The sequence below is a fragment of the Athene cunicularia genome, assembly GCF_003259725.1.
Source record: "Athene cunicularia isolate RWA chromosome 2 unlocalized genomic scaffold, athCun1 chr2_part1, whole genome shotgun sequence".
In the NCBI taxonomy this organism is placed as follows: Eukaryota; Metazoa; Chordata; class Aves; order Strigiformes; family Strigidae; genus Athene; species Athene cunicularia.
In genome coordinates, this window is record NW_020799095.1 from 16,838,715 (window position 1) to 16,864,635 (window position 25,921).

General features: G+C 37.3%; 1 protein-coding gene across 3 annotated transcripts in view; it reads left to right on the top strand.

The window, feature by feature from the left end:
* SKAP2 (src kinase associated phosphoprotein 2) overlaps positions 1–25,921 on the top strand; it is a 115,138-nt gene that overhangs the window by 39,321 nt on the left and 49,896 nt on the right. For all 3 annotated transcript variants that reach the window (XM_026842638.1, XM_026842635.1, XM_026842636.1), the window contains one exon: positions 25,511–25,588. In XM_026842638.1, the coding sequence (XP_026698439.1) occupies positions 25,511–25,588 (78 nt within the window). The remainder of the gene's footprint in view (positions 1–25,510; positions 25,589–25,921) is intronic.

Below are 25,921 nucleotides of genomic sequence, written 5' to 3' on the forward strand. Positions count from 1 at the left end.
TGCTGGAACAATAAAAGTATGTACTGACTGAGTTTGGCTGAAGTTATTGAAACAAGGATCCTTGCAGCTTTCAGAGTATTGGTGGTTAAACTCTGCTTTCCTGGTAGAGTTCCATTCCGTGTATGATTACTATGGTTCAGTATATATAATTAAGACTATGGAGTCAGTGATTGGTTAAAGAGTGGGAATTAGTAAAGGTTCCAGAAATGAGATCCTTACAAATCCATTAAGGCTGGGAAATAAACACCAAAAATATACAGTACAGGAAAAGCATGTCAGGAGTATGGCAATTCCAACATACGATTGAGTCTGTAAAGCTGCAGTGCTAAAGCCGCATCTTGCTTCCCTGTGGTGTCCCTTGGAGAAGGGTGTGTGTGTGTGTGTGTGTGTGTGTGTGTGTGTGTAAGGCATAAAACCTGCCCAAGTCAGAGAATGATATAGACTTAAGGAAAATGTTCTGTCCGGTTTTAACTTCTGCAAATGCTAATGGAAGTTGTTTGCTTGTGTTGAGATGATACTGAAGTATTAATTGAAGATTAGTACCTAAATTGGTAATTACTTCTTTTTAAATTTCTAATTATTGGACTTTTGTCTCTGTTAGGTATGCTGGTTCATTCCACAAATAAATATGTTATCTCAAGTCCTCTTTGAACAGTGTCATAGAATCTCAGCAGAACTGATGTGATTAGCACATCAGGCTAGAAATTGACTTCACTCTCAAAGCTGTATGGTGAAGCTGCATGGAATATAATCTCTGCTGGTATATTGAGAAGATGTTGGGAACTGCTGAGATGATGTTCGGGAATCTGCATTACCTTTTGGCTAATGACAATGTTAGCCCCTCTCTATTTCCATGAGCACAAATTTCATTGTGCTAAGTATGTTTGACAAGTCATCTACATCTTTATATTAAACTGTTTTGGCTTTTCAAAATTAAAACTAACTATAATTCAGCCACTTCATTGAAAGCTGCACACAGGTGTTTGGTGCACTAAGGCACTAAAATAATTTATGTCTATTAGTCTGACCCTTCTTAACATTAAAACAAAACTATTTTTGTTTTCTTCAAAAAGCTTTCAATATGATGAATCTCCAATAAAACCAAATGCAGCTTCTTATGATTTAAACTGATCTTTTTAAAGATAAATCAGATTCCATGGTTAGCACTGTAATCATCTTGTCATGCTTAGTGTGATTATTCACCCTTTAAAAGTAATAGCAAAGTTTTTTCAGGTTCTGCAGTCTTTCACAGGTTTCTAGACTAGAAGAACAGTATATGTATCGTGTATCATATAAAACAAACTGCTGAATGCAGCTTTACATTTATGATTCCAAAGCCCATAGGAAAATATATAATGACCTTGTGTTTAATCCAAATGTACTTTAAAACAGAACAGGTCTTTCAAGATTTAAATTAATATAGTTAAGGTTTCATTAGAAAATATTGGCAGTGTGTCCCTCAATTTGCTAGGCAAATAATTGTGTCGTTACCTGCCATCTTGCTGATAAACAATTCCGAGTAAGTTAGGTATGTGCATTTGAGAACTGCAATTGTGGAGCCTCCCCTGTGTTTTCAGTTTGAAGTGTATGTCTTAGTCTATATTGATTTGAATTTAACACCAAGAATTCAGTAAAGAAAATTATTTTTTAGAAATTGCTTTGCAATTAAAAATCACTCATCTAGGGAGAAAGAGGAAAAAGATTGTCACAGCTTTCATGCATCAAACTTTTATCTGCTCTTGCATTTGGACAATATGTTGGCTACTATGAGTCCGTGCATCTTAAATTGACTGAAATCTTATTTTTAAACTTCCTCCTTTGATTTGGACAGTGCTGAATGGTGAGAATGTCTGTAAAATTGGATACATCCTGTTTTTGTGTTAACAGAGGATAGGCAACAGCTGTAGTTAACCTCTCATGAAATACAGTCCTAATAAATATAATTAACATTATTTGAATGGACATTTTTATGTTGCAGCGATCAGTGTAAGCTTTCATAGTGAAGTACAGTTAGTACATATGGTATTGCTACAGTACTAATTACATTTACTGCGATGGTTTTTGCTCTGTGTTTCAGGCATGCTTTTGTGCGGTGGACTGTTTCATAAGAGGGATGCCGATAAAATACGTGCTATGAACGCAGCAGATGATATTAGAATAAATAAATGTGGAAGTTGGTTATAGCTGTCTGAAGGCCTCTTAGTTATGAAATAAGTATCAGTGTTGGTCCCAAGGGCTTTTGAGGGTAACTGTGGCAGGAGAATATATGCTCAAAGGAGAGTGTCTTCTGTATGGAGCTTTCCAAATCTGTTTATACAAGCTCTGTCACGTACACTGCTTCTTATTTTTACCATTGTCATTGCTCAAGTGTTCAAAAGTTGCAAATAAAAATAGGATCCTATTGCAGTAGGTACTCTGCAAATAAAGGAGGCATGGGTGTACGATCCAGCATGGTGCCTGAGCTAGTTGTACAGCAGTGCTTGTAATACTAGTCTTGGAATGAGAAATAGTGGAGTGCTATCACTGCAGCAGTGGCCCTGGGCTAAATAGCTGTTCTGAGAAGTGGGGCCAGTGAGCATGGGCGTGGTAGGTGCACAGCCTTGGAGTTATGTCTTTGGAGGACATCACTTGTCTGTCTGGCATTGGGTGCTAGTGCAGGTGTATCCAAGTTTTGATTCAGAATTGCAGGAGGGTAGCTGATAAGGTTACCATACCGTACTCAGTATGCTATCATAGGTAGCTGTGCTGTCCATGAAGCAATTATCAAACCTGTGCCAGATGTTTAGGTAAATCCAGCTGTGATTTGGGAATAAGAGCAGGTATGTGAAGTAAAAGACTTTTCTGAGGTATCTCTCAGGCCTGGTTTTCTAATTTATTTATTTATATTTTTTCCAATTGGTTGGTATGCGATGCCTCTCATGCTGGCTTCTGCTGGGGTAGAATGACTGATTCTTTTTAATTGCTGATATGCTTTAGGACCCAAAGTGTTTCTTAAATTTTTAATGCTAGAAGACTGCACCTGTGGTAGAGTATAATACTGAAGACTGGGCCACCATGGAGAAAGGAATATTAAAAATAGAAAAGTAATAGAATACTTTCTGTTGCACTTCTAACGAGATCTTCAAAACTGATCAAAGAGTACTGAAAGGAGGGTGTAAAGCCAACAAATGTCTTCACATTTACCTCATTCCCTGGAATGTCATAACCTAGGGGAGAGGTGATTCCTGATTGATGGGCTGGATGAAACAGCTGACCTGCCTTACTGCTCAGTCCCTGACACCTGTGCAGCCCTTTTGCTTTAGCTCTCCTGAGCAGATGGCTTGGGCATTCTGTTTCTGTGAGCCTAGCTGGCAACAGGACCTGTGCCCAGTGGAGGTGGCACGCTCACCCAGTTATGAGGACTGTGGCTAAAGAGTGAGGATATGTAGGAATAAAGAGCTCACTTGGCTAAGAATCTCCCTGATGTAGAGAGGTGCTAGTGAGTAAAGTGGGTGCATAATGTGATGTGGCTAATGCATTTCTTTTCATAAATGGAGGAGGCCAGAGCTGGGCTCGAAAATACAGAGAAAGAGTAGCTAAGAAGCAGAAATGAGGGGAATTTAAAAATAGGAATCAGCCTGGAAAATGACACTACTGGACATAGGAAAGGCTCAGAGGGAGAAAGACTCTAAGACTTGGTGCAGAAGAAAGGGCCTTTCCAGAGATAGGTACTGGTGTCAGAAAAGTGAATGGCTGGAATAGGAAGAAGTGGGGTGGGAAAGGTGGTTTCCTGCAAGAACTTTTTTTTTTCCAGCATCTGTGCAAAAGGTCTGCTGTGTTTTCCTTAGTGATGTTTGGCAAATCTAGGTGATTATGGGAGTAAACTGTCAGTGTGTGTCTAAAGCTGAGTAGAGAGAGATTCATGTCTTCTACAGCTGTGACCAGAAGGCCTGCCATCTCTCCCATCATATGAGGGGAAATATCTGTCAAAAATACATTGAAGATTCCCATTAATGGTGAGAGAGAAGGTGGGTCTTGATGTGGTGTTGATTGACGTTCAAGTGTGGTTGTGGACAACAAAATGGTCAAGTCAGGCTCTAACAAGAGTGTCCCAAGCTTGGTGGCTGTTATTTAAAAGGAAATGTCTTCTGGTTGGAAGGCTACACGCTAACCATTTGGATTTAAGTTTGGAAGATAGAGTTCCTCTGTGAAATTGGATGTATACCATAAATATTACGGCAGAAACTGGTTTCCTGAATTTCATACTTTTGTTTCACATGCTTTCCTTCACTTATGATAGGCAGAGATCTTTAGTTCTTTCATATATCCCTGCTAGGCTTGTTGATGGTCAATGGTGTATTGGTTTATAGCTCTGCCAGGCCCAGTTCCTAGCTTTGGACTTGAGGCTTGTTTCCTGTGCTCTATATCTTCTCTTACAACCTGCCATTGCAGCTTACTGCTACTTCCCACCCTGCAGGTTAGAACAGGGTTAGAAAATGAGAAGAAATGGGCACTGGAAGTCCCGCACACTAAGGAAAGCTCCACAAGTTGCTGGCTGTTCTCACTGCTGCTCTGGGCTCAGAAATTCTCTCATGTCTCAAAAGGGAGGGGAAAAAAACCAACTACTTGGCATCTTGTTATACTACTTCCACATGTTTCATTCCTAGATGAGGTGAAAACTTGGAATCAGTTGTCTTAGAAAGTTAGCCGCAGAAATGTATGAAAAAAACCTGTGCAATATTTAGAAGAACACACTGCAGTAGTGTCTGGGAGTACACTTGTTTTCACATGCTTTTCTTATTTTTCTCCTGTTCTTAAGACATTCTTCTGGGGAAGAAAGTCTTCTTTTTGTGCTGTAGTTTTTAATGCTTCAGCAGACTGGTGTTTGTGTGTCTGTTGGGATACTTGATGATGAAAGCAGGCCTTCAAACAGACAGGTCCCGCACTTGGTTTACTCTATGGCACACGCAGCAAATGGGAGCATTGAAAATGTCCTTATTGTGTGTGTGGCGTAGAGCTGATTTTATGCAAGTGTAGTAGCTATTAGTTTTGATGCTTAAGGTGTCTGGCAGCTTAGCCTGATAGATGTACAGAAGTCTCATAGTTTAGCACCAAAAGCAGTAAGGTGGTAGATGACGGCTAAAATTGTGCTCCACTGCCCAAAGTAGCAGACCTGTCAACCCTACCTACTAAAGACCAGTACAAACAGGAAGCTCAGTGCCACTAAAAATATAACTATTTTTTCTTCAAAGTTATTTTGTTGAATAATCCTCTGAAAAAATGATGCAGAAGATTCTGAATTAGAAAGTTTAGTATTGTGTTGCTCACAGACTCATTCAGTGATAAGGATGTTCTGTGTAGATGACTTGAGGATAGTAGGCAAATTATTTTAGTCTAGATTTCTCTCTTTTTCTTAAAAATATATGTAACATTTATAGAGCATGTCAAGAAGAGCATGCAAACTAAACCAGTACCTTATGTGTAACTTTATGCTGCTAAATTATGCAGGTTAAAAGCTGAGATCAGTTTGTGTTTGCTTAAACATAAACAAACATAAAGCTTAGGGCTGTGATACCCCTAAGCATGTGTCTTGTTAGGTGAGATAGGTGTGTTACACTCGGTGTTGTTGCAAAAGACATACTGTCAAACGACTTCATTTATGGATTGTGAATTCAAGGCATGTGTATTATACCAAAAAAACCCTGGAGTTAGTGGCAGCTTTTTATGGTAAGGGACTGTAGCTGGTCAATATGCAGAACTGTGCAGTTTAGTCTGTAGCCTGTATATTTTTGGTTTGATAAATTAATTTTTATTGTTGTCTGTGTACTTGCTGGTGTGAGAGGCATGGTTTGTACTAAACTTCACTAGTGAATGCCATTCCCAAGCTTTGAAAGATTTTTGTGTTGCTTGTTGCTTAACCAACAAGCAAATGTGAGCCATTTCTTCTTTTCTAGCATTTTTTTCTACTCTATCACTGATGCAACTGATTTCTCCAGTACTGAATAAACGGTCCCCTGTTAGAACAACAGACATCTGGAAGACTCTTCACAGTACTTCACATAGCAATGTTCTGACTCAGCCATTAGTTGTCAGAGCTCAAATCGGGGTCATCTCAAGAAATCTGTAATGCCTTTTACTTCTAGCAAGAGCTGGCCTGAAAATCTGCTTAATGTTGTCATTCAAAATTTACATGGTTTCATTAGGCTTATTAAAAGCAATGAAAAATGCAGCAGTACGTAACACTGATAAAGCCCTTTCACCTTGCTATTTCAAATCACGTTTATGGACGATGAATTTAGCTTCCCAGTAGCCCTGGGCAGAGGTATTATCTCCATTTTATGGACAAGAAAACCAAGTTAGATTCAATGACTTGTCCAAGGTCATATGTAAGACTGATAGTATTGGGGGGAAAAACGTCCAGACTTCTGTCTTAATTGCATGATAATTTTTTTGAATAAACCCAGTGTCTTATAAAAGATGCATCTTTGTCTTTAGGGTTTTAAAAATTATTTCGAGCATTAATTTTGCAAAAATTAATCAGTATTTTCCTCAGAAGCACGATTCTCATGACTGAGAATATTAAGATTTCATATCCTTTTTTGTAGGCTTCAGTTCACTGCTTCCTACAAAAACTTTGTTGTAGTCCACTTTGGCTCTGTTGTTCTCTGCCTTTGTGAAATAAAGATGCCCTCATTATTTAGCATTCTTACATTTGCATATGTACAAGAGGGAACAGCTGCTTTCTGCAGGGATTTTGTGTACTCATTCATATTCCCACAGTGGTAGCCTTGTTCTGAAGCACACTGCTACCCTGTGGAAAAGCAGAAGAATACATGGACAGTATCGAAATCAGTCTGTTAAACATTTGGAAGTACAGCCATAAAGTGAAAAATATAACCACAGAGTTGTATTTTTAAAAATCTGAAGCAAGTGCTATGTAATGATAGTCTCTTCCTCTTAGATCTTCTGGAAAGTTCTGGGGAAAAATTTTTTCAAAAGAAATTTTGCAGTCTTCTTAGGTTTTTGAAAAACAAATCTAATATTACTAACAATGTTTTTTGTTAAAAAAAATAAAAATGAAGGTGATCTTGTCCTAGGTATTAAATAGCCATTCTTGTATGCATGGAAAGAAAATGATATGCCTCTATATTGACATAACTTGAGATTTCCAAGTATGATCCAGACAGCAGTTCAATTCCCAGAGATTTGTGAATAGCTAGGCAGTCATGGGAGCTTGGCCCTTTCTTTGGTTTTGTTTGTTTGTTTTTGGGTTTTGTTTTTAATAATACTTTTACTCTGTATTTTCTAGTGCCTCAACTTAGATTTTAAAGTTTTTTAAAGATAGATGAAAACTTAAATGACAAAAATAGATTAATGCTCTCTGTAAACAGAAGGATTTAAAATCCCTAACCTGTGTTGCAAGTAGAGAGAACTAAAGCTCTAGGCAGAGATTTAAGAAGACATAAATATAATTTGTATACATTCTCTAAGAATGCAACATGTTAGTGAGTTTTGAGAACCTTGCTTTTCAGTTCTTTACAAGAAAGCAGTTACATTCACTTTGCATTTGTCTTTAAAATTTTGAAGCAACTTAAAGTGAGTTTGAGGAAGAACTTTGAGTCCAAGTGTATGCAATTATTCCAAATCATTAAGACACATATATACATAAGGTTGAAAAACATGTGCAGTTAAAATGGAAAGTGTTAGAATGTCACAACTGGACCAACCATTTAAAATAATACAATACAAATAAGATTCTGAAGCATTTGCTGCTTTTCTGGATTTTTTTTCTTGCTATTTTGCTACCTTATACTCTTGGACTTCTTGTTTTAATAGTAGCAGATACTATTAAAATATTTTCAAGAGGAAGGAAAGCACTTACAGAATTATTAATATTCTTATGGATATCTGAAAAAAAAAAAAAGGAAGGTCATGGTCTGACCAAGAGACCTTAGCAGTGTCCTTTAAACAAGCATTAATCATATGTAGTGCATCAAATCATCATGTGCAAGATAACATTAGTGACCTCTCCAACTGAGAATAACAAATGACTCTTAATTTTCCTTTCTGTCCATGACAGTAGTGTTGACAACCTCTATGTATATTTTTTCTTTGCCCTGTACATAATCAACTGATCATTCTCAACTCAAAATTTTCCTTAAAGTACATCTTTTCACTATTTCTGCATGATAGGAACCTCTATAGAGAACATGTAATGGATCAGTCATCATATATGCATGTTTTATTTCTGTTGGGATGTCTGAAAGCAAAGTAGTTTCTGCATCTTTTATGCTGATGAAATGACATACCAAACAAGGGGAATTGGATTATATTGACTAGTTAGAATACATAAAATTTATAAAGCTGTGCTTCAAAATGTGGATAGAAGTACACCATGCTACTGCATTCTTGGGGATAATGCATATTGCTTGAAACATTTTTGATAACGTCTTTAGTTGTATGAAAAACCTAAAATAATCCATGCAGCTTCAACATTACCTGTATGAAAGTTGCTTAAAAGTCCTAAAGGGAGCATTACTAGTTGTAGCTGGAATTGTGATGTGCTTAGAGATATGTCTTTATATGCAGTTAGAGAGCCAGAGTAAATATTTTAGAGTTAAACTGAAGACTTAATTGCCTGTCAGCTCTTGAAAAGGTCTTGTTAAACCAATTATAACCCTATAATGCCTTAGTCTTTATTCTGCAGTGGCCAATGCTGCAACTATGGGATACTGGAGGAGACCACAGGATCAATGTGTGTTAAAGGGTTAATGGGCACCTTAGGTAATATTGTTGCTGCCTTCACAGAAATTGCCTCAGGATTTCAGCATTCTGGCCTGTTAGTCTTCCATTGCTCCACCATCTGCAGCCTGATTGCTCCAGCTGGTTTCCTGCTTCTCCCATTTTTGCAGTCTGGCCTTAAGTATGATCAGTGGCTTCTTGGCTGAGCCCTGCAGAGTCTTGCAACTCATTGGCTATCCTGATACTTATTCAGCCCTTCACCGTGGATTTGGACGCAAAAGCAATGTGCCATTTGTTGTCACCTTGAGGTGCTGCAGATCAGAAGTCTGGCCTTGCTTTGTCTTTCACTGGTGGTGACAACTGGTTAGCCTGGCTCCCTAGACATTTTCTGACTGAATTTCAGTGAATGTCAGTGGGATAGAGTTCACCTAAGTCTAGTATATTTTAAGATTTTGCTGCAGCTGCAGACTTTCTCTGTGGCGCTTGTTTACCCATTTGTTCTTTTTGGCACTCGTGTCATTTAAAGACCAAATTAGCAGACTCTGCCGCTTGTTGCTAAAATTGAGTGGTTCACAGGAGAATGCATAAGAGTAGAGAAGGATATCAGATTAAATCTCAGGAGACTGAGCACTCTGAAATACCATGTAACATCTTTTTAAAAGGTCGTAATGGGCGGCTAAATAAACTGTGTGGGGTTTAGCCATGTTGCTGGAAGCTTTCAAGAAAACGCTCTGAGTGGTGGTTTCAACCTCTGTCACTGGTCAGTCAAGACTTAAGTACAGTTGGGCTTTTTCATCCAGTCAGTGAGTACAATTGTCAGTAGGGTAAAGTGAAATGCTATTATTTGATTGTATAGGCAATATCTAGGATACTCATCATGTTCACATTACTCGCAATAGGTATCTTTGTCATGCTTGCTCTTTTAATCAATTGCTTGGGGTATTGCAAATTAGCAATGATTAAACGCTCTTTCCATAATCCAACTAAATATTGAAGCTACATTTGAGCTGTAACATTATTGCTTTACTGAAGTCCCTGGTGAGAGTTTTGCCAGAGGTTTAAAATTCCTAAGCTAGATCATATTCTGTATTACAGATTTTTTTTTTTTTTTTAAGAAGCTCAGTGAGTTTCAATTTATGAACGTCTGAATAACAGACGAAAGATTGATAAATCTGAGTCACTGTGCAATTTGTAATCCTTCAGATACCTACAAAATGCCATTTTTCCTAATAGGCTTAATCTCTAGTATGCTTTTTAGCCAGTAAAATTCAGGTTTCATCCTTTTTTGATGACTTGCCTCAAGGGAAGATCTAGAATTTTAGTTCCAGAAAATTATTGCTACTCTGAATTTGAGTTTCTGGTTGGCTAAAACTCTTCCAGAACTTGCAGAATGTTTTATGTATTGCACTGAACTGTGTTGTAGGATTAGAAGTGTGTCCTCTTCTGCTACTACACCTGAAAAGGACTCTCAAATGACACATGTGCAGTTCAATATTTGCCCCTGAGTCTGTGTCACTACAGCTAGCTTCAGGTGGTTTTGCAAGTCTTTGATTTTTAGAAGGCTATCTGCTTCTTAAGGTGGGAGAGTCAGAAGATGGGTGTGTCATTTGAAAAAATTTTTTTCTTGAAATGGGAGGGCTTGTTTTGAGCTGCAGCTCACCTCTTTCATGCTTTACATGGTATTGTTCAACAGTGACACCTTTCTGTGTTTAATAACCAAATGATAAACTTTAGGTTGTTCCATATTGTAATACATGTCTATAGTCACGTTTTTCATTTTTTTAAGACTGACAAGATCTCTACATATATATATGTGTGTATATATAAAAAAATATATATGAAATAAATTGAAAAAAAAATCTGTGCTGATTTTTGGGTTGTCCATCTGCTTAACAAGATTCTGTTTTGTTAATCTAAATCTGTCGGTGTTTGCTTTAATAGCCTTCAGAGTTGAAGGTCATCATTGCCCCTTCAAGTTAATGCTCCTACTATAGGTTTTTCTTCTGTGTATATATTTCCCATTACAAATCAAGTACATCAAGTTTGTGATGTATGTTGTGACTATACCTGATGCCGAAATCAGCATTCTTCAGTATTCTGTGCTCTGCCAGTTGTGTTTATGTGCATTCTTGAATCTAGGTTGCATTTCAAGAGCCAGCTGCATGGTTTGGGCTCTGTAGTCTAGTAGTTAGTGCATCAGCCAAACAAGCATGTTTCAGTTTCTGTTCTGAGCACTGGTTTCTCTGATTTCTCTCTTACTGTTTGTTTTATTTTTTTAAATAAGTAAATAAACCCCTGCCTTGGTCTGCTTAGTATTTTTTTATGCTGTCTCTCCATAGATCAAGAACTGCAGTTATGAAAATTTAAGAATTAAGCAGTTGTGCTATTCTAACATAGATTTAATTCTGTATGAACGTTAAAGTTGTTATGCCCTTTGCAGACAATATGGTATCATGCTTCTCTGAAATCAGTTACCAAGAACCGTAAGAACTATGACATGATTGATCATGTAGATTAACTTTTTAAGGGTTTCTGTTTTATTTGTCCTTAAGCATGAGTTCTTAGATTTGTACCTTTAAAAATATTTCCAGATTTACACCTTTAAATTGTCAGTTTACTTGCATAATCTAATTTTTGCTGTTGTATACAATGGCAAATTAAGATCAAATAGCTTCATATAGCTACAAGATTAGTATGAATTTAATGTGTAGCTAAGAGCTCTATCTACATTAATTCTTAGTTGCTTAGAAAATTATGCTTTCATTAGTATTTGCCTCTTGTAGGGGTAGAAGTCTCAAAATGAAGAAGAATCTTGAAGGACTACACCAATCTTTATTGTAAAATTCAGTTCAGAGCTATGGAGGTGTATGTAGATGTAACAAAATATTTTTGTTTCTGTTGTAATTAAACATTATTGGTTTTTCTTTTTTCACTGTAGACTTCATGGTGACCTTTTTTCTTTTTGTGTTATCTTAATTTAGTGCCACTGCTTCAGATGATTTCTTTGAATAAAGGATGCTAACATATTTACACAGATGGCCATCTCATTTTTTCACTTAACAATATGCTACAATACATTCATTGCTATTTTTCTTGTTTCTATAGAAATTTCTTGCTAAAAAAATTCTTGGTGTGACTTCATCATTATAATAATTTTTTTAAGCTTTTTAATAAAAAAAATTCAGGAGAATACCTTTTGGGCCTATAAAATATGGCAGTAGATGGTGCCTCCAAGAAATAATTAAATGGAAAAGTGATAATATGTGTGAGGGGATCTTTCTGAGACTATTTGTAAACTTTTGATTTCAAAATGTTGCCTTCAGGCTTGGTAAGAGAAGCTCAGTGTTTGTAAAGATTATCCTGACAGCAATATGCTGGGTCAATTGTCAAGACATGTTTAGCATTGGGGGATGTATTAATCTGCTATAGCTACCACTGTAAGTGGTTGGAATAAATAGAAGGCTCAAGCGGATGAAGAGGGATTAACTGTGTAAATTGAGCAAACTCTTCAATCACTAAACCAGTGATTTTACAAAGGATTAGTCTGCTTTTACAAATATTGATTACTGATTTGTTACTCTGAATGAAGATGATATAACTTGTGCAGTTGCTGTGTAGTATGCTATGTGAAGTGTATATCATTCATATTAATGGGGTTGTCATAGACATTGCAGAAACTGACAGATTTATTATAGCGGTGCTGTTAGCATTGTCATAGTTAAGGTTGTGTCAGCATTTCCATTAAAAGTCCCATTTTCTTCTTTTGGTGTTCATAGATCAACTTTTAAAATTTTCTCTGTTGAAATTTGGCAATACCAGTTTATAGCTTTGACACAATTATTACTTTTGTGCACTTTTAAAGAGAACCGAATCAATGCATTTTAAATTAGAAGAAAAAGTATATGATTTTAAAAAAAATAATGTTTGCAGGTTTGAATTATTTGGTTTTAGTGAGGCTTTTAAATGATACTGTGTATATTCAGTAGCTTCATTAGGTTTCTAGAGGAGTGTATGTATGTTAATCGGTTGTTATAAAGTGAAAATAACCAAGGAATTTTTGTATAAATGAACTCTTTTGTCTGTCTATAGGCTTGTCTGGTGCTTTTTCAGTGCTACTAAATATCTAATAAAAATAATTACATTTCTTACAAATTGTTGCACTTAAATCCATGGACAATAATACTACCACAAAATACTGTCCACAGACCAAGCAATACTACCCTGTTAGCAGGTTCAATTAATTCATACACCTTACATGTTACAACTGGTGTAAGTTTCAACAGTGGTACATTGACGGGGTGGTTTGTCTTTCTAATCCTTAATTTAGATTTATGTGCAGAGGTAGGTTTGAGGAAAATTCAGGTGTGGTGTGAGAATCAGGGGACATAAGACGAGAGTTGGAAAAAAATCCCACTTGATATTTGTTCATCTACTTGCTCATTGTAAAATTCTTAAGTTTTAAAAAATGCCCATTTCTCTCAATGTTTCAATGTGCCATCTTTCTCCTCTTATACAGATATCACAAAACTCAATCACAGCTCTTCTCTTGATTCTTTTTTCCCAAATTATGACCCCTGTTGAAGAATATGATGGTAACTCTGGTTTGTGACCCTCTAATCCCTTGACACTGTGGGGTTTCCTATGGTAGATGCTGAAGATATGAAACCTATATGCATTTACTCTAGGAAAAGACAAGCTGGCATTTATAAAGTAAGTATAAGTGATCCTCTTTCACTTTTGGATTTGAATCCCACAGATGGTATCCAAATAAAAATAATTGTTGCTAACTGGAAATAAAAAATATTATTTCAAATATTCCTACTTGATACAAAAACCACTAAGACCTGCATAGTCATCTAAAAAAGATAATAGCCATGTGTAAAAAAGGAGATACATACTGTAGCTTGGTATCACTTAGAAAGGTCATTGAAAAATGAAAGTGGACATTTCAAGTGACTAGATGTAGCAAAGTGGGACTTATGAGAGAATTGGAGCAGTTGGTCTCATCTCTTCCCTCTTCAGAGAAAAACAGCTACTGCCAGAATGCTTATTTCTTGTACCTTCAAGTGAATGATTTCTTCTGGAGACTTCAAATGGAGTAGAAAATATGTGTTGTCATTCAGAAAACTTGTAGTTGATATTGGAAGGTGGTTCTTCCTATCATTCTCAGTACTCCAAGGTGAATGACCACTGAAATGTACATGTGGAAAGGTTTCAGGAAACACAAGAGTGTTCTGCTGGCTTCTTACAGTGTTTCCCTTGTTCTTTTAAGTTTGGTGCTATGCAATTATAGCAAAACTGGAGGAAATTTTTATCTTTGTGGTAGCAACCTCCTTGTGAGAGGAGGTTTGAAAACAGCGATGTGTTTTTCTAACAATAAAATGTTTCGATTTTTATTCCCTCTTTATTACCTCTTTCAGAGTACTTAGAAATAAAGATACCATGTTAGTCACTGCAGAGTTGTTTTTTGTTTTTTTTTTTTTCTTTATGTGTTCTCATGGTCTTGCTCTGTAGTTTGATTTTTGGAAGTGCAATGTCATCATTGCTGGTGACTGTAATTACCAGAACTTCCTACTTTAAATGCTGAATGATATTTGATATGCATTTTGTGTGCTGCACTGGGAAAACTTGAAAGGCTCGTGTGAGATTTTTTTCTTTTGTTTTTATTTTAAAAAGACTTGTCTTTGCATGCAGACTGCAGTGTAAAGTCATACCTCCATCCTAATTCAAATTAGCTTTTGAATGCAGAGGAACTTTGAGTGTGATCGTTCACTGATCACCGAGCCTAACTTTACTTAAATTATCAGTAGTAGAAGAAATTTATCAAAAATGAGTCAATGAGGCAGAACATTCAAGCATTTTGTGTTTGCAGGAATACATAAAATGTGGAAAATTAAATCTGTAGGTTTTGTGGACCTCTTCACTGAAATCTGAATGTGCCATTTAAAGCTTTTAGCTGACCATTTGAATTCTAATCTCTTCCTTTATACAGATTAAAGAATTTTTCAGCTCCAATGAGTAACGTTAAAACTTTTTTTGATCAAGGATATGAGCTGTTGAAGCATTTAAAATGCTCAAATTGTGTACGTATGTTTCCTTTCAGAAGCTTAGCAGGCCAAGCCTTTGGCCAGGAGTCAGAACAGTTGGAACTTTGCAGACTACACAGCTAATCCGAGAAGGCTGCCACTTGGCATAAGTGACTTCCATATATAAAACATCATACAGTTTACATTGGGGTTTTTCATTGGTGTTTTGTGGTAGTCTGAGAATTTCCTTGTTTCCCTGTATTTCTTTGGTATTGCTCATTGTATTTCCAGTGTGTTACACTTCTTATGAGAGCAGTAGTTAAAATGTTCCCGTGCTCAAGTATTCCTATCACAGATTGAAATCACATTGAATGATTTTCCTGTTCAGCTAAATTTGGCACCCCTCAAACTGCACTGTTTTCAGAGCACTCTTTTTTCTTTCCTTTTTTTAAACTGAATTTTTGAAGGAGCCTTAAACTAGCCTCTGGAACTAGAAACAACAATTCAGGAAATGAGGTATACACAATAGAGTTTCCTTAAGAGAGGATACAGGGCAAAAAATTTTGAAAATTATAAAATTAAGAAGAAAATTTATATGTTTTTTTTAAATGGATGTAGGATTTATGAAGAATCTAGCTTGCATGATATTACCAAAATTTGGTTAAGAGTCACAGAGTTCACATGATTTAAGCTCTTACAGATCTGTTAAAATGTTGTTGAGTAATAAATACTTGGATTACTAGGATGCTGAAATTTAAAATATGATTCGAAAGTTCTTTGTTTAGCTTTGTGAGAAAAGACTTTTGGTATTATTGTCTGCCAAAACATATTAAGTCTTTCTCATGTTCAGTTAAATAGTTGTCATTGCTTAGTATCAGTTTAGGCTTATTTGCTGAACGAAATGTGCCAGTTGCCCAGAGGTGAAATTTTAGACCCTTCAAAAGTACTAATTAAAAGTGTTATGGCAAAATCAGAAAAGTAATAAGAAACTTCTAGTTCTGATTACCACAAGTTTTTCTTAAGGTGTTGTGATATATGGTTATTTCCAAGGGTTTCTTACGCTTACCAGGTGGCTATTTAAAAATAGTAGTAAACTGCAGTGTACAATTGTACTGTAGTATTACCTTTTCCAGATGTTTTAGATGTTAAGCTGAAAATTGTTTTTTTCACCTGGACATATTAAATACTATCTTTCAACTTGCTGTTTGATAATCCTATAGGACTTTCTTCCTATTAGTCATCTGGGAATACAGGAAACATACTGTGGTTAAAGATGCTATCCATATGCAATTTGACATCATGCTGGTCATATTCCAGCTGTAGGCTCTTTATTCCTGGCCTTTTAATTTTCTTTGATTAACTAACAGCACCTTCTGTGGTTCATCTATCGTGTAGATATTCTGAATCTTTACTTAGGGTTTCTAATCAAAATTGGATGTGTGTGCTTGTCTGTGAGACGATGCTGGGAAATTTCAGCGTGCCTACATCATTTCGTGAGAATTGCCAGTACCTCTAATTGGTTCATGATGGTCTATTTTGACTTGCTTCTGTCTGCAATGGAGAGGCATTGTTTTTATTTCTGTGTTTTCCTATATACTTTACTTCTTATAACAAAGTAGGAAGCTGAGCTTCTTGTTGCATAGGCAAAAATTGTATTGTCAGTCTTTACAACTGATGCACTTTTCTGTTAGCTGTAGTGTAGGCCTCTGGGTGATTGAAACCTATCTGTCTCACACTGGAATGATTGGTTAAACTTTAATGGTCCTTGTAGGAATTTAAGCCAAATTTTTACATTTCTATGCCTTATATTACAGTGGGGTGAGCAGTAGACCTTGTACAAGAGACCTTTTCTTTACTGCTGTATCTTCTTTCTGTTGTCTTGTCAGAATCTTTGAGAAACAGCAGAACTGGGAAGACTGCTTCTGTGAAGCGTGCAGTGGTCCCTTTTATAACCCAGGGGGATAATGCCTGCTCACAACAGAAAACATTGCTTTTATTATTTTGCCATGTGCCATGGGTGTCATTTGTGAAATTTTAATAATTACTTATATGAAAGTCAAATCTGGATCAAGGGATGAAAGCCATGAATGCTTCTGTACATTAAGGTGCTATGCAAAATGTAACAGTGGGTGTTTTAGAACCAATTTGAAAGCCAGCAAAAGAATGCGTAAGTCTAGGACAGTATTGCTTTATAAATTCCAAGTTAAGTTTGGATGAGGAGTGTGTGATCCAGGATAATTCCTTTAGGCTGTGGATCCTGGTGACTGGAGTATGACCAAATAAATTCTGTAATTTATTAAAAAAAAAAAAAGTTTGTCAAAGACTACCTGGACTTGTGCAAAGTATTTGACACCATCCTGCATGATATCTTTGTCTCTAAATTGGAGAGACATGGATTTGATGGATGGACCACTCAGTGGATAAGGAATTGGCTGGATAGTTGCACTGAAAGAGTTGCAGTCAACGTCTCAATGTCCAAGTGGAGAGAAGTGATGAGTGGTGTTCCTCAGGGATTGGTATTGGGACCAGTGCTGTTTAACATCTTTGTTGGCGACGTGTAAAGGGGGTTGAGCACACTCTCAGCAAGTTTGCTGACAACACCAAGCTGTGTGGTGCGGTCGACATGCTGGAGGGAAGGGATGTGCCATCCAGAGGGACTTTGACAGGCTGGAGAGTTGGGACCGTGTGAACCTCATGAAGTTCAACAAGGCCAAGTTTACCTGCACATGGGTCAGGGCAATTCCAAGCACAAATACAGGCTGGGTGATGAGTGGATTGAGAGCAGCCCTGCAGAGAAGGACTTGAGGGTGTTGGTTGACGTAAGCTCAATGTGACTGTGCTTGCAGCCCAGAAAGCCAACTGCAACGGGTTGCATCAAGACAAGTGTGGCCAGCAGGTCGAGGGAGGGGATTGTCCTTCTCTACTCTGCTATTTTGAGACCCCACCTGGAGTGCTGTGGCCAGCTCTGAGGCCTTCAACATAATGAGGACATGGAGTTGCTCAATCAAGACTAGAGGAGGTCCACAAAGATGATCAGGGGGCTGGAGCACCTCTCCTATGAAGAAAGGCTGAGAGAATTGGGGTTGTTCAGCCTGAAGAAGACAAGGCTCCAGGGATACCTTATAGTGGCTTTCCAGTACTTGATCTACAGGAAAGCTGGAGGGGGACTTTTACAAGGTCATGTAGTGACAGGATAAGGGATAATGGTTTTAAACTGAAAGAGGGTAGATTTAGGTTAGATATAAGGAAGAGAAGGGTGGTGAGACACTGGCACAGGTTGCCCAGAGGAGCTGTGGCTGCCCCCTCCCTGGCAGTGTTCAAGGCCAGGCTGGACAGGGCTGTGAGCAACCTGGGCTAGTGGAAGGTGTCCCTGCCCATGGCAGGGGGGGCTGGAACTGGATGGTCTTTAAGGTCCCTTCCAACCCAAACCATTCTGTGGTTCTATTAAATGAAATACATTACAACTACTAAATAAATTTTACTCAGAAAACAGGTGAGGATTGAGAAGCCATAGATGTAAGATGTTTTTAAATTTAAAATATCTAAATACATGGTTATTTAGTTAGGGGCTAAATGAAAATGACCAAAGGACACAGATCTCAAGCATGCTAACTGATTAAAAAGCCTAAATATTTCTGTAAAGAATATGTCACAGTAATTTTTAGGCTTCCTGGCCCGTTGCCTTCTCCTGAGCTTACAGGAAGGAAGGGAGGAGAAATGCTCATACTGCTTTCCTTCCAAGGGAAGAGTCAAGAAGAAATACTCAGCATTTAGGCCTCTGAGGGTGTGGTATTAGTGTTTGCCACCCAAACTTCATATTCCAAATTAGAAAGAATTAAAACTAGAAACAGATGACACTGTTTTAAGTATTCTTTAATAAAATACACTGCTGGCTCTTCTTAGAGTCATATATTGAGGCAAGTTATTCTGTGAAGATTATTGTAAACTGTTAGAGGACACAATGGTGAATGCTGAGGATGGCTCCAGAGCTAAACTTCATAGACTAGGCAGTCTTTGGAACAAGCACTTTGAAGACCAAAATGCTAACATTTCTTGAACCAGTGTTTCAAAAGCTAAGCATTTTAATTATATTTATTCCCCTGAATGAAATACATTTTCTTTAACATTTGTCTTTTGTTTCTTGCATGTTAAACTAATTCAGAGCTATTAGGTTACTATATTTGCACAGTACTGAAGTAGTCTTTGTGAAAGTGTTCAAGAAAGATAATGAAGCTAATGAGATTTTACGTGATCATCCTACTGATAACTTTTCCTTAATCAGAAGACTAGGAAATGGGATTTTTTAAAATTCAGTATACATTAATCTTCTCTTTAATTATAAGTAGAGAGAAGGTATGCATATGAAAGTAAAACATCTCTCCTTTACTGTAGATTCACAGTGCTTGTGCAACAGATGTGACTCCAGTATGTTGCTATGTACAGATTCAAAGATAATTGAATCCCTCTGTAATATCTATTAAAAATGGGTAAATGTTGTATTTCCAGATGAAAATCAAATGGAGAGATATGAAGAATTTCAGAAGTGTGTGAGAGGGGGGTGGGAAGGAAGAAAATAAAATTAAAATACTTTTTGTGTTTCTAAAAACATTACTCCTGCCTTGCTCAACTTTAACACAAATATTTTCAGAAAATCTTTGCCATTTAGAATTGCAGCCTGAGAGATATCATAAAAACTCCAAGCTTGAGGACACACTCCCTCCCCCTATTTTCTGCATTTTAAAGGATATTATTTCAGTACTTGGAGTAGCAACTCTGTTTTTAGAGAAACATCCAGTTTTGTATTAGATTACAAGATATATTTTCGTATTGCCAGCATTTTTCCTCTGTTTTCTAGCTGAAAGTTTTTACTAATGATAATTCACACAGGAATGGATTCCATTTTCTCCTTTTCTATAAATGGGTCTTCAGTGCAGTAAAAAGGAAGCTAGAAAAATAATTTTCATTAATAGTGATTTTTTTTTTTTTTTTGATTAGAGGAAGATAAAGCAATACCAATCACTGTTTTCTCCATATAATCAAACTAGTATCTTTTGTCCTGGCAGTTTTCTTTTACAAGGACTGAAGAACAGTGAATTATTCTTATTTGAGCAAGAAGTCTTTACCATTATAGTAGTTAAACCTATGATCTTCTACTAGGAAAGCAAACTGTAATCAACCACTTAGCTGTTACTGAATTACACTTATCTCCACTTTGCCTATTTAACTCCCCATAAGCATGCTAAACACCTCTTTAGAATGCATTGACCTCTAATTATTTCTTGCTTTATGTATCCCTTAGCCCACATTGAAGAAATAAAAGATATTCCTATTGGTATACAGTGCAGAATAATACAAGCTGGATTTGTTTTATTTAGTTTGTATACAGAATGAAATTTTAACACCTTTGGGTCATCCAAAAATCAAAATTCCATGCATAATAATTGAATTTCATGTTTTATCATGTGAAGTGACACTGGTAAAACTGGTTTCAAGTAATGGGAGAAATGCAATTTTGCACCTAACTGCAATAGTGAATTATTTAGGCTTTTGACTGATTATCAAGTTGCAGAACTTGTAGCCATGCCATAAATTGTAGTCTGAGATCTTTCGGAAGTCACAAGATGCTGGATTTGTGAGATTTCTTCAGTGGAACCTATACATTAACACACTTATGTTAATAACGTTTATGTTTTTCTGAAGTCAAAGCATGACTGGTAGAAAACCTGGATTTATACTTGAGTGAGAGCATTTCATTTTCTTTTCACTGGAGAAATTTTTAGCCTGGCAGCAGTAGGATTATAATAACTGCCAGCTGTTCACTTGGCACAAGAGTGCCTAGAACCCAGAGGAAGAACCTGGTGCATTATATGTGTAATTTACTTTTCTCTAAGACTTGAGGGTTTAGGCCTCATAAATATTTTGATCTGGTCTTTGATGGCCTTTGTACTCATCACTCTGGGAGTATGCATGTGGAGCATAGCTTGCAGGTTTTAGTTTGGAGTACACTGAAGTAATTCCCACCAGGATAGAAGAGAAATTATTCAGGGAGATTCATCTGTGAGTGGATGGTCAAGAAAGAAGGAAAACCATTAATGTTAAGCAGATGGACCTCCCTCATGTTATACTGTATATTGGGGATGAAAGATGATAATCTCCCCAAATATTGGGCAATAATTGATTTGATTTTCACATCGAAAGAATAAGGTTCAAGACATTACTTGTAAGGTAGAAGCTCAGGAATGGAAAGGAGGCTCTTGTATCCTCAACTCTGTGCTTGTCCACCACTGTCAGGGCAATGATACAGCAGAAATTAGGTCTGGAGGGGTTCACAGGAGCAATTGTAGTACACTTTTCCACCTGTAAGCTCACACAGCTGCAAGCCACAGAGCACTTCTTGACTTACAGTGCCACTTTAGTATTTTAAATTGTCTTCAGAAACTAAAATGTACTAAAGGAGAAATCAGGGAAGACTACGGGCCTTTTAAACATCTCTATTTCTAAATCCTTGAGGCATACCTAGAAAAACCATACAGGGCTAGGAAGTGGGTAGGAAGCCATGGTCTGATTTTGGGAGAGAAATTTTCCTTGGATCTGGTAGTCAGCTTGGCCATAAATATCTGAGCAACAAACAGTAACACCCCCAAGAAAGTAAATACCACTAGGTGCTATCTTACATCCCTAGGATACAATCTTCTTGCATCTTTAAATTTCATTTCTTATAGTGGACAATCTCCAGTGAACTTAAAGGAAACTGAAATTCAGACCATTTCATCTGCATTCATGATGGAACGGAAAAATTTTCCTTGTCGTGAAGACATCTTGGGGCATGTATGGGAGTATAATATTTGGGAATTCAGAGCTTTAAACTCTAAAGTGATTTGAAGCAAGTTGTTTAATTTGCTTAACATTCTTTATTTAAAAAAATAGTAATGTTCTTTATTGACAGTCTTTCTCTATGTTAAATAGAGTCTTTGTGGAAGGAGCTGTCTTATTCAATGTCCCATGCAGTAGTCAACTAATGAGTCTCTGATCTCAGCTGCTACTGTAATGTAAACAAATGCTTCTTTACCATAACAAAACACTGCTTTATTGATATTTTTTCGGAGGAGATTTGTGCCAAGCCCGATCTATTTCAAATGAATGGAGAAACAACATTTTAAGGCACCTGCAAAAAATGACCTGCTATACAAATCCCAAACTTTCAGTTGGGCTTCCCACATCTAGGTATTGCAGTTCACTCTAAATCCTGTCTGAGATGTGGATAGGAGAGTAAAGCAATGAAAAAGTGGAAGAAAGGTAGAAAGATGACACAGGTTAGGAGACTTTCATGATGACTCCAGGCAGTAGCTGTAGGGACGATGTAGTTCTCTCTTCTTTCTTCTCCTCATTGCTTTTGTCGCAGTACAGGGGTAAGAGTATATCTGTGTTTGTACCTTCTTCCTGCCACATATGCACAACACCTGCAGTTAATGAGAATCTGAGAGGAGGTGGTTCTTTCTATTTTCTTTATACTTTTCATACTACTTATTCTCCCTCCCCTTCCTTCTGGAGGAACAGAGCAATGAAAGGAGGAATTTACCCAAGATTTATGCTTTTTCTTTCATGTACAGCTGTATGTGTCTTGGGATATTACAGTTGGGTCCATTTCTTCTGCCCTTCCACTGAAGTTCCATCATATTTTTTGGTTCTCAGGCTTTTCTGACAGAAGGATGATAATATGCACGTGATCTGTTTCTGCCTCAGCTACTTACAGATTGTGAATAGCAGTGGACCTGACCATCTGCTGCTTGTTTTGTGGAGTTACTGCCTCAGTTTCTTTGAGGAACAGAAAAAGAAACTGGCTTCTCCGCAGGTTGAGGGTGGGAGGAGGACTTCTTTCTGCAACGTCACTAGAAGAGTGGAAAACTGCCTTTTTTCCATGCAGGTTCCTTTCCTTGCAGGCTTTCAGTGTCCTGTGCAAAATAAATCTAATTTCAGAAAGTGCCCTAATCAAATTTATCCTAACTTGTCTAAGCAAAACTGAGAGTGGAATTTTGACACTCTGAAGCAGTCAGTTCAGGTGAGCTTCTACCTACAGCCAGAATAACATTAAGAAGTCCCAAAAGTATGTGCTTTTCTGGGACTATATGTCCCATTTGATTTGACCGTGCACTAAACAATCACTTGTCAAGCTTCTTCATCAACCCCCAAACTGATACAAACAATAATGTATAAAATTAGATCCAAATAGTGGTTGAAATTCTTAAATTAAAAAATTTAAGAGTGAACTTGTTTTGTTTGTTTGTTTAATTAGGTTTTATGTCTTCCACATCTGTGGTGATGCACTGTTCTAAAATGAGCCCTACTGGCTTAGGTAAAGCTCTAAGTGTTGCACACTGATGCCTCCCAATGACCATTATAAAGCAGCACACTATGTATGTTTGTAAAACTCTTCACCTCCCCCACTCATAATATCATCATTAGATCATCATTTTAAGTAAATACTAAACTTACCAAGTAGCAGCCAGCAAGTGTCTTTGTGTTAAATTCTCATTTAATGTGCAGTGATTACATCTTATCAAGCAAGAGGGGACAGCTGCATCATTTTATAGTGCGTGCACATGGAGACAATAACGCTTGTATTTTTAATACAGTAGCAAGATTTCCATAGAAGCTGAAATAATAGTTGAAAACTAGTAAGAATATTAATGAAGAAAATTCAGTGAAAATGTCAATGTGTATAAAATTCTATCTACTGTCTTATGGTATCCAACAAAATGTTTTGTTGCCTAAAGAGCCAATTGTATTATTGAAGGAATGCATTCTCATTGAGTATTTTCATACTTTAGACACACATTCTCTGTATATTCTTATCTCTATTCCTTGTCTTTTTCCTCTCACAACTGTATTTAAGGCCACTATAAACCAACTCATTCGTGGACACAGATTTAAAAAAATTGACCGTCTCCTTCTCACAGGAGACAGTCCTCCACAAGCCAACTCCAATATGAGTCCCTGCCGTGGGCATGTGGGCCACCCCTGCGTGTTGCAGTCCTCTCAGTGCCGAACTACAACAGTGGGGGCTTCGTCCCATGGGGTCCTGGCCTTCTTCAGGTGCAAGCACCTGTCCAGGTGTGGGGCCCCACACATGCTTGAAATCAGTATTTTCTCCACTCTGGACCCCCATGGGTGGTAGGGGGCTGACCCTGCCATATCACCACGGAGTACAGGGGAATCTCTGCTCTGATGCACCTCCCCCCCGTCTCTGTTCTTCCACTGGCCTCGGTGTTCGCACAGATGTCCTTCTCACAACTCCTCCTCACAGCTACTCCCATGTTCCCCTTCTTAAATACATTATCGCAGAGGTGCAGCAAATTGGCCCAGCCTCAGTGGAAAGGTGGGTCCGACTTGGAGCCGGGGGAGCTCTGAGAAGCCTCCCACAGGGGGCCACTGCTGTAGCCCCCTCCCCTGCTACCAAAAAACCCTGCCACTCACTCAGACCAAGACAAGGGACAATCTAAAAGTCCAGGAAGTTGGTGTCACTTTCCAGAGACAGTGTCCTTGGTTCAAGCTCAGGCAATTGATCTTTAATCCACACTGCATAGTTTAAATAGTGGTTTTTTAGCACAGGAGTTGTCTGATGATATTGGTCCTTTTTTAATGTTTATATTGGTAGAACTTAATGAGATTACATATATTTTGATGAATAATTGCTGCCTTGTAAACTTACCACCTACCAATAGTGACTCTTATGAATATTTGATGATAATAAGTAGTAGGAACTTCACTGTGATGCTCGCATGCACTTAAAAAGCCAGCAGCTTTTGTTCTGCTTTTCTGCTTGTGGTAAATAGTATGACACTTGTATACATGCTAATTATTGCACATACCTAATATATTCCTGTTCTTAATGCTATGAGTTCCATTTAAGTCATAACTCTGTTGTTTTAGAAGGGGAAGGATGCAGGTTGGAAGATGCAATTTTTAACATTTAGATTTCTATTTTAAGCGGAGGTAGAGTCCGCTGATAGGTCTCATGCTTTTAGCTATGAAATAACAATTGAGAAAAAAAAAAAAATAGAGTGGAACATACTCACCATTTTGCAGATGCAGCCATGTTCTACAAAACCTGAAGTTAGTATCTGTAGATCAACAGTTTCATAGACTTCCATGCAATGTCTTTGGTCTATTCAGTATTGCCTTATAGATCCTATTGGCAGTACTTCTCTGGCATATTGCAAATTAGGCAATGTCTATCAACAGCAGGCATCACCTTTTATTATCATCTCTTTATCTGGTTTCTTGTTTTGTAGGTGGTATAGAGGATCTTCACTTTGTATGTTGTTTCAAGATGGTTTTGTATGAAGCTGCTATTGAAAATCACATTCCTGATTTAATTGTGTTGAATTGTAGTAGGCAGTTTTGTTTGCACATTTGAAAACTACTGCTTTCATTATCCAACTTGCTTTACAGACCATACTCAAAACACAAGCTAATGTTTTCTAAGTTGCTGTAGCTTGTTTAGTTACATGTTTTTCCTTCTGAGATTTGCAGGGTCTGCTATACAGCTATATTTTTCCTTACTAAAGTGGTGAGGACAGCAGCAACAGCTCTGGCATTTATAGTTAGAGGGTTTTTGTACTTAAAATAATCCAGTGTAGTAGTTACTAGAATTTTTTCCTGTAACTCCTGCATATTGAGAGTGTAAAATCCATAAATTTATTAATGCTACTATAACATTTTTCTTGAAAAGCACTGCTTAATAGAATTTATTTTTCTTTCAGTGAATCAGTTACCTCCTATTGCAGCTCAGGATCTTCAGTTTGTTCTGAAGGCTGGATACCTGGAAAAACGCAGAAAAGGTAAGTCTAACTATCTTTCTTGAAAACCAGTGCATATTTTATATCTTGGAAGTCTCTGTGTCAGTATTTGATGTTATACACCCAAATAACTTTACACAGGAGTGATACATAAAATGGAATAGAAACTGAAATGTTGAAGCATTATTATGCAAAAGAAGCACAGCACATAATTGCCTCTGTAGTATTAAAAGAACATCCTATTTCTTTATTGACTAAAAAAAATCATGCTGTGAAAGTCCACTGTCAGCCATAATTCAGAGACATTCAGATATTTTTGAAGAAAACATTAGGAATGTATGTAAAAGTGCCATATGTTGACTTCATGTTTCAGTG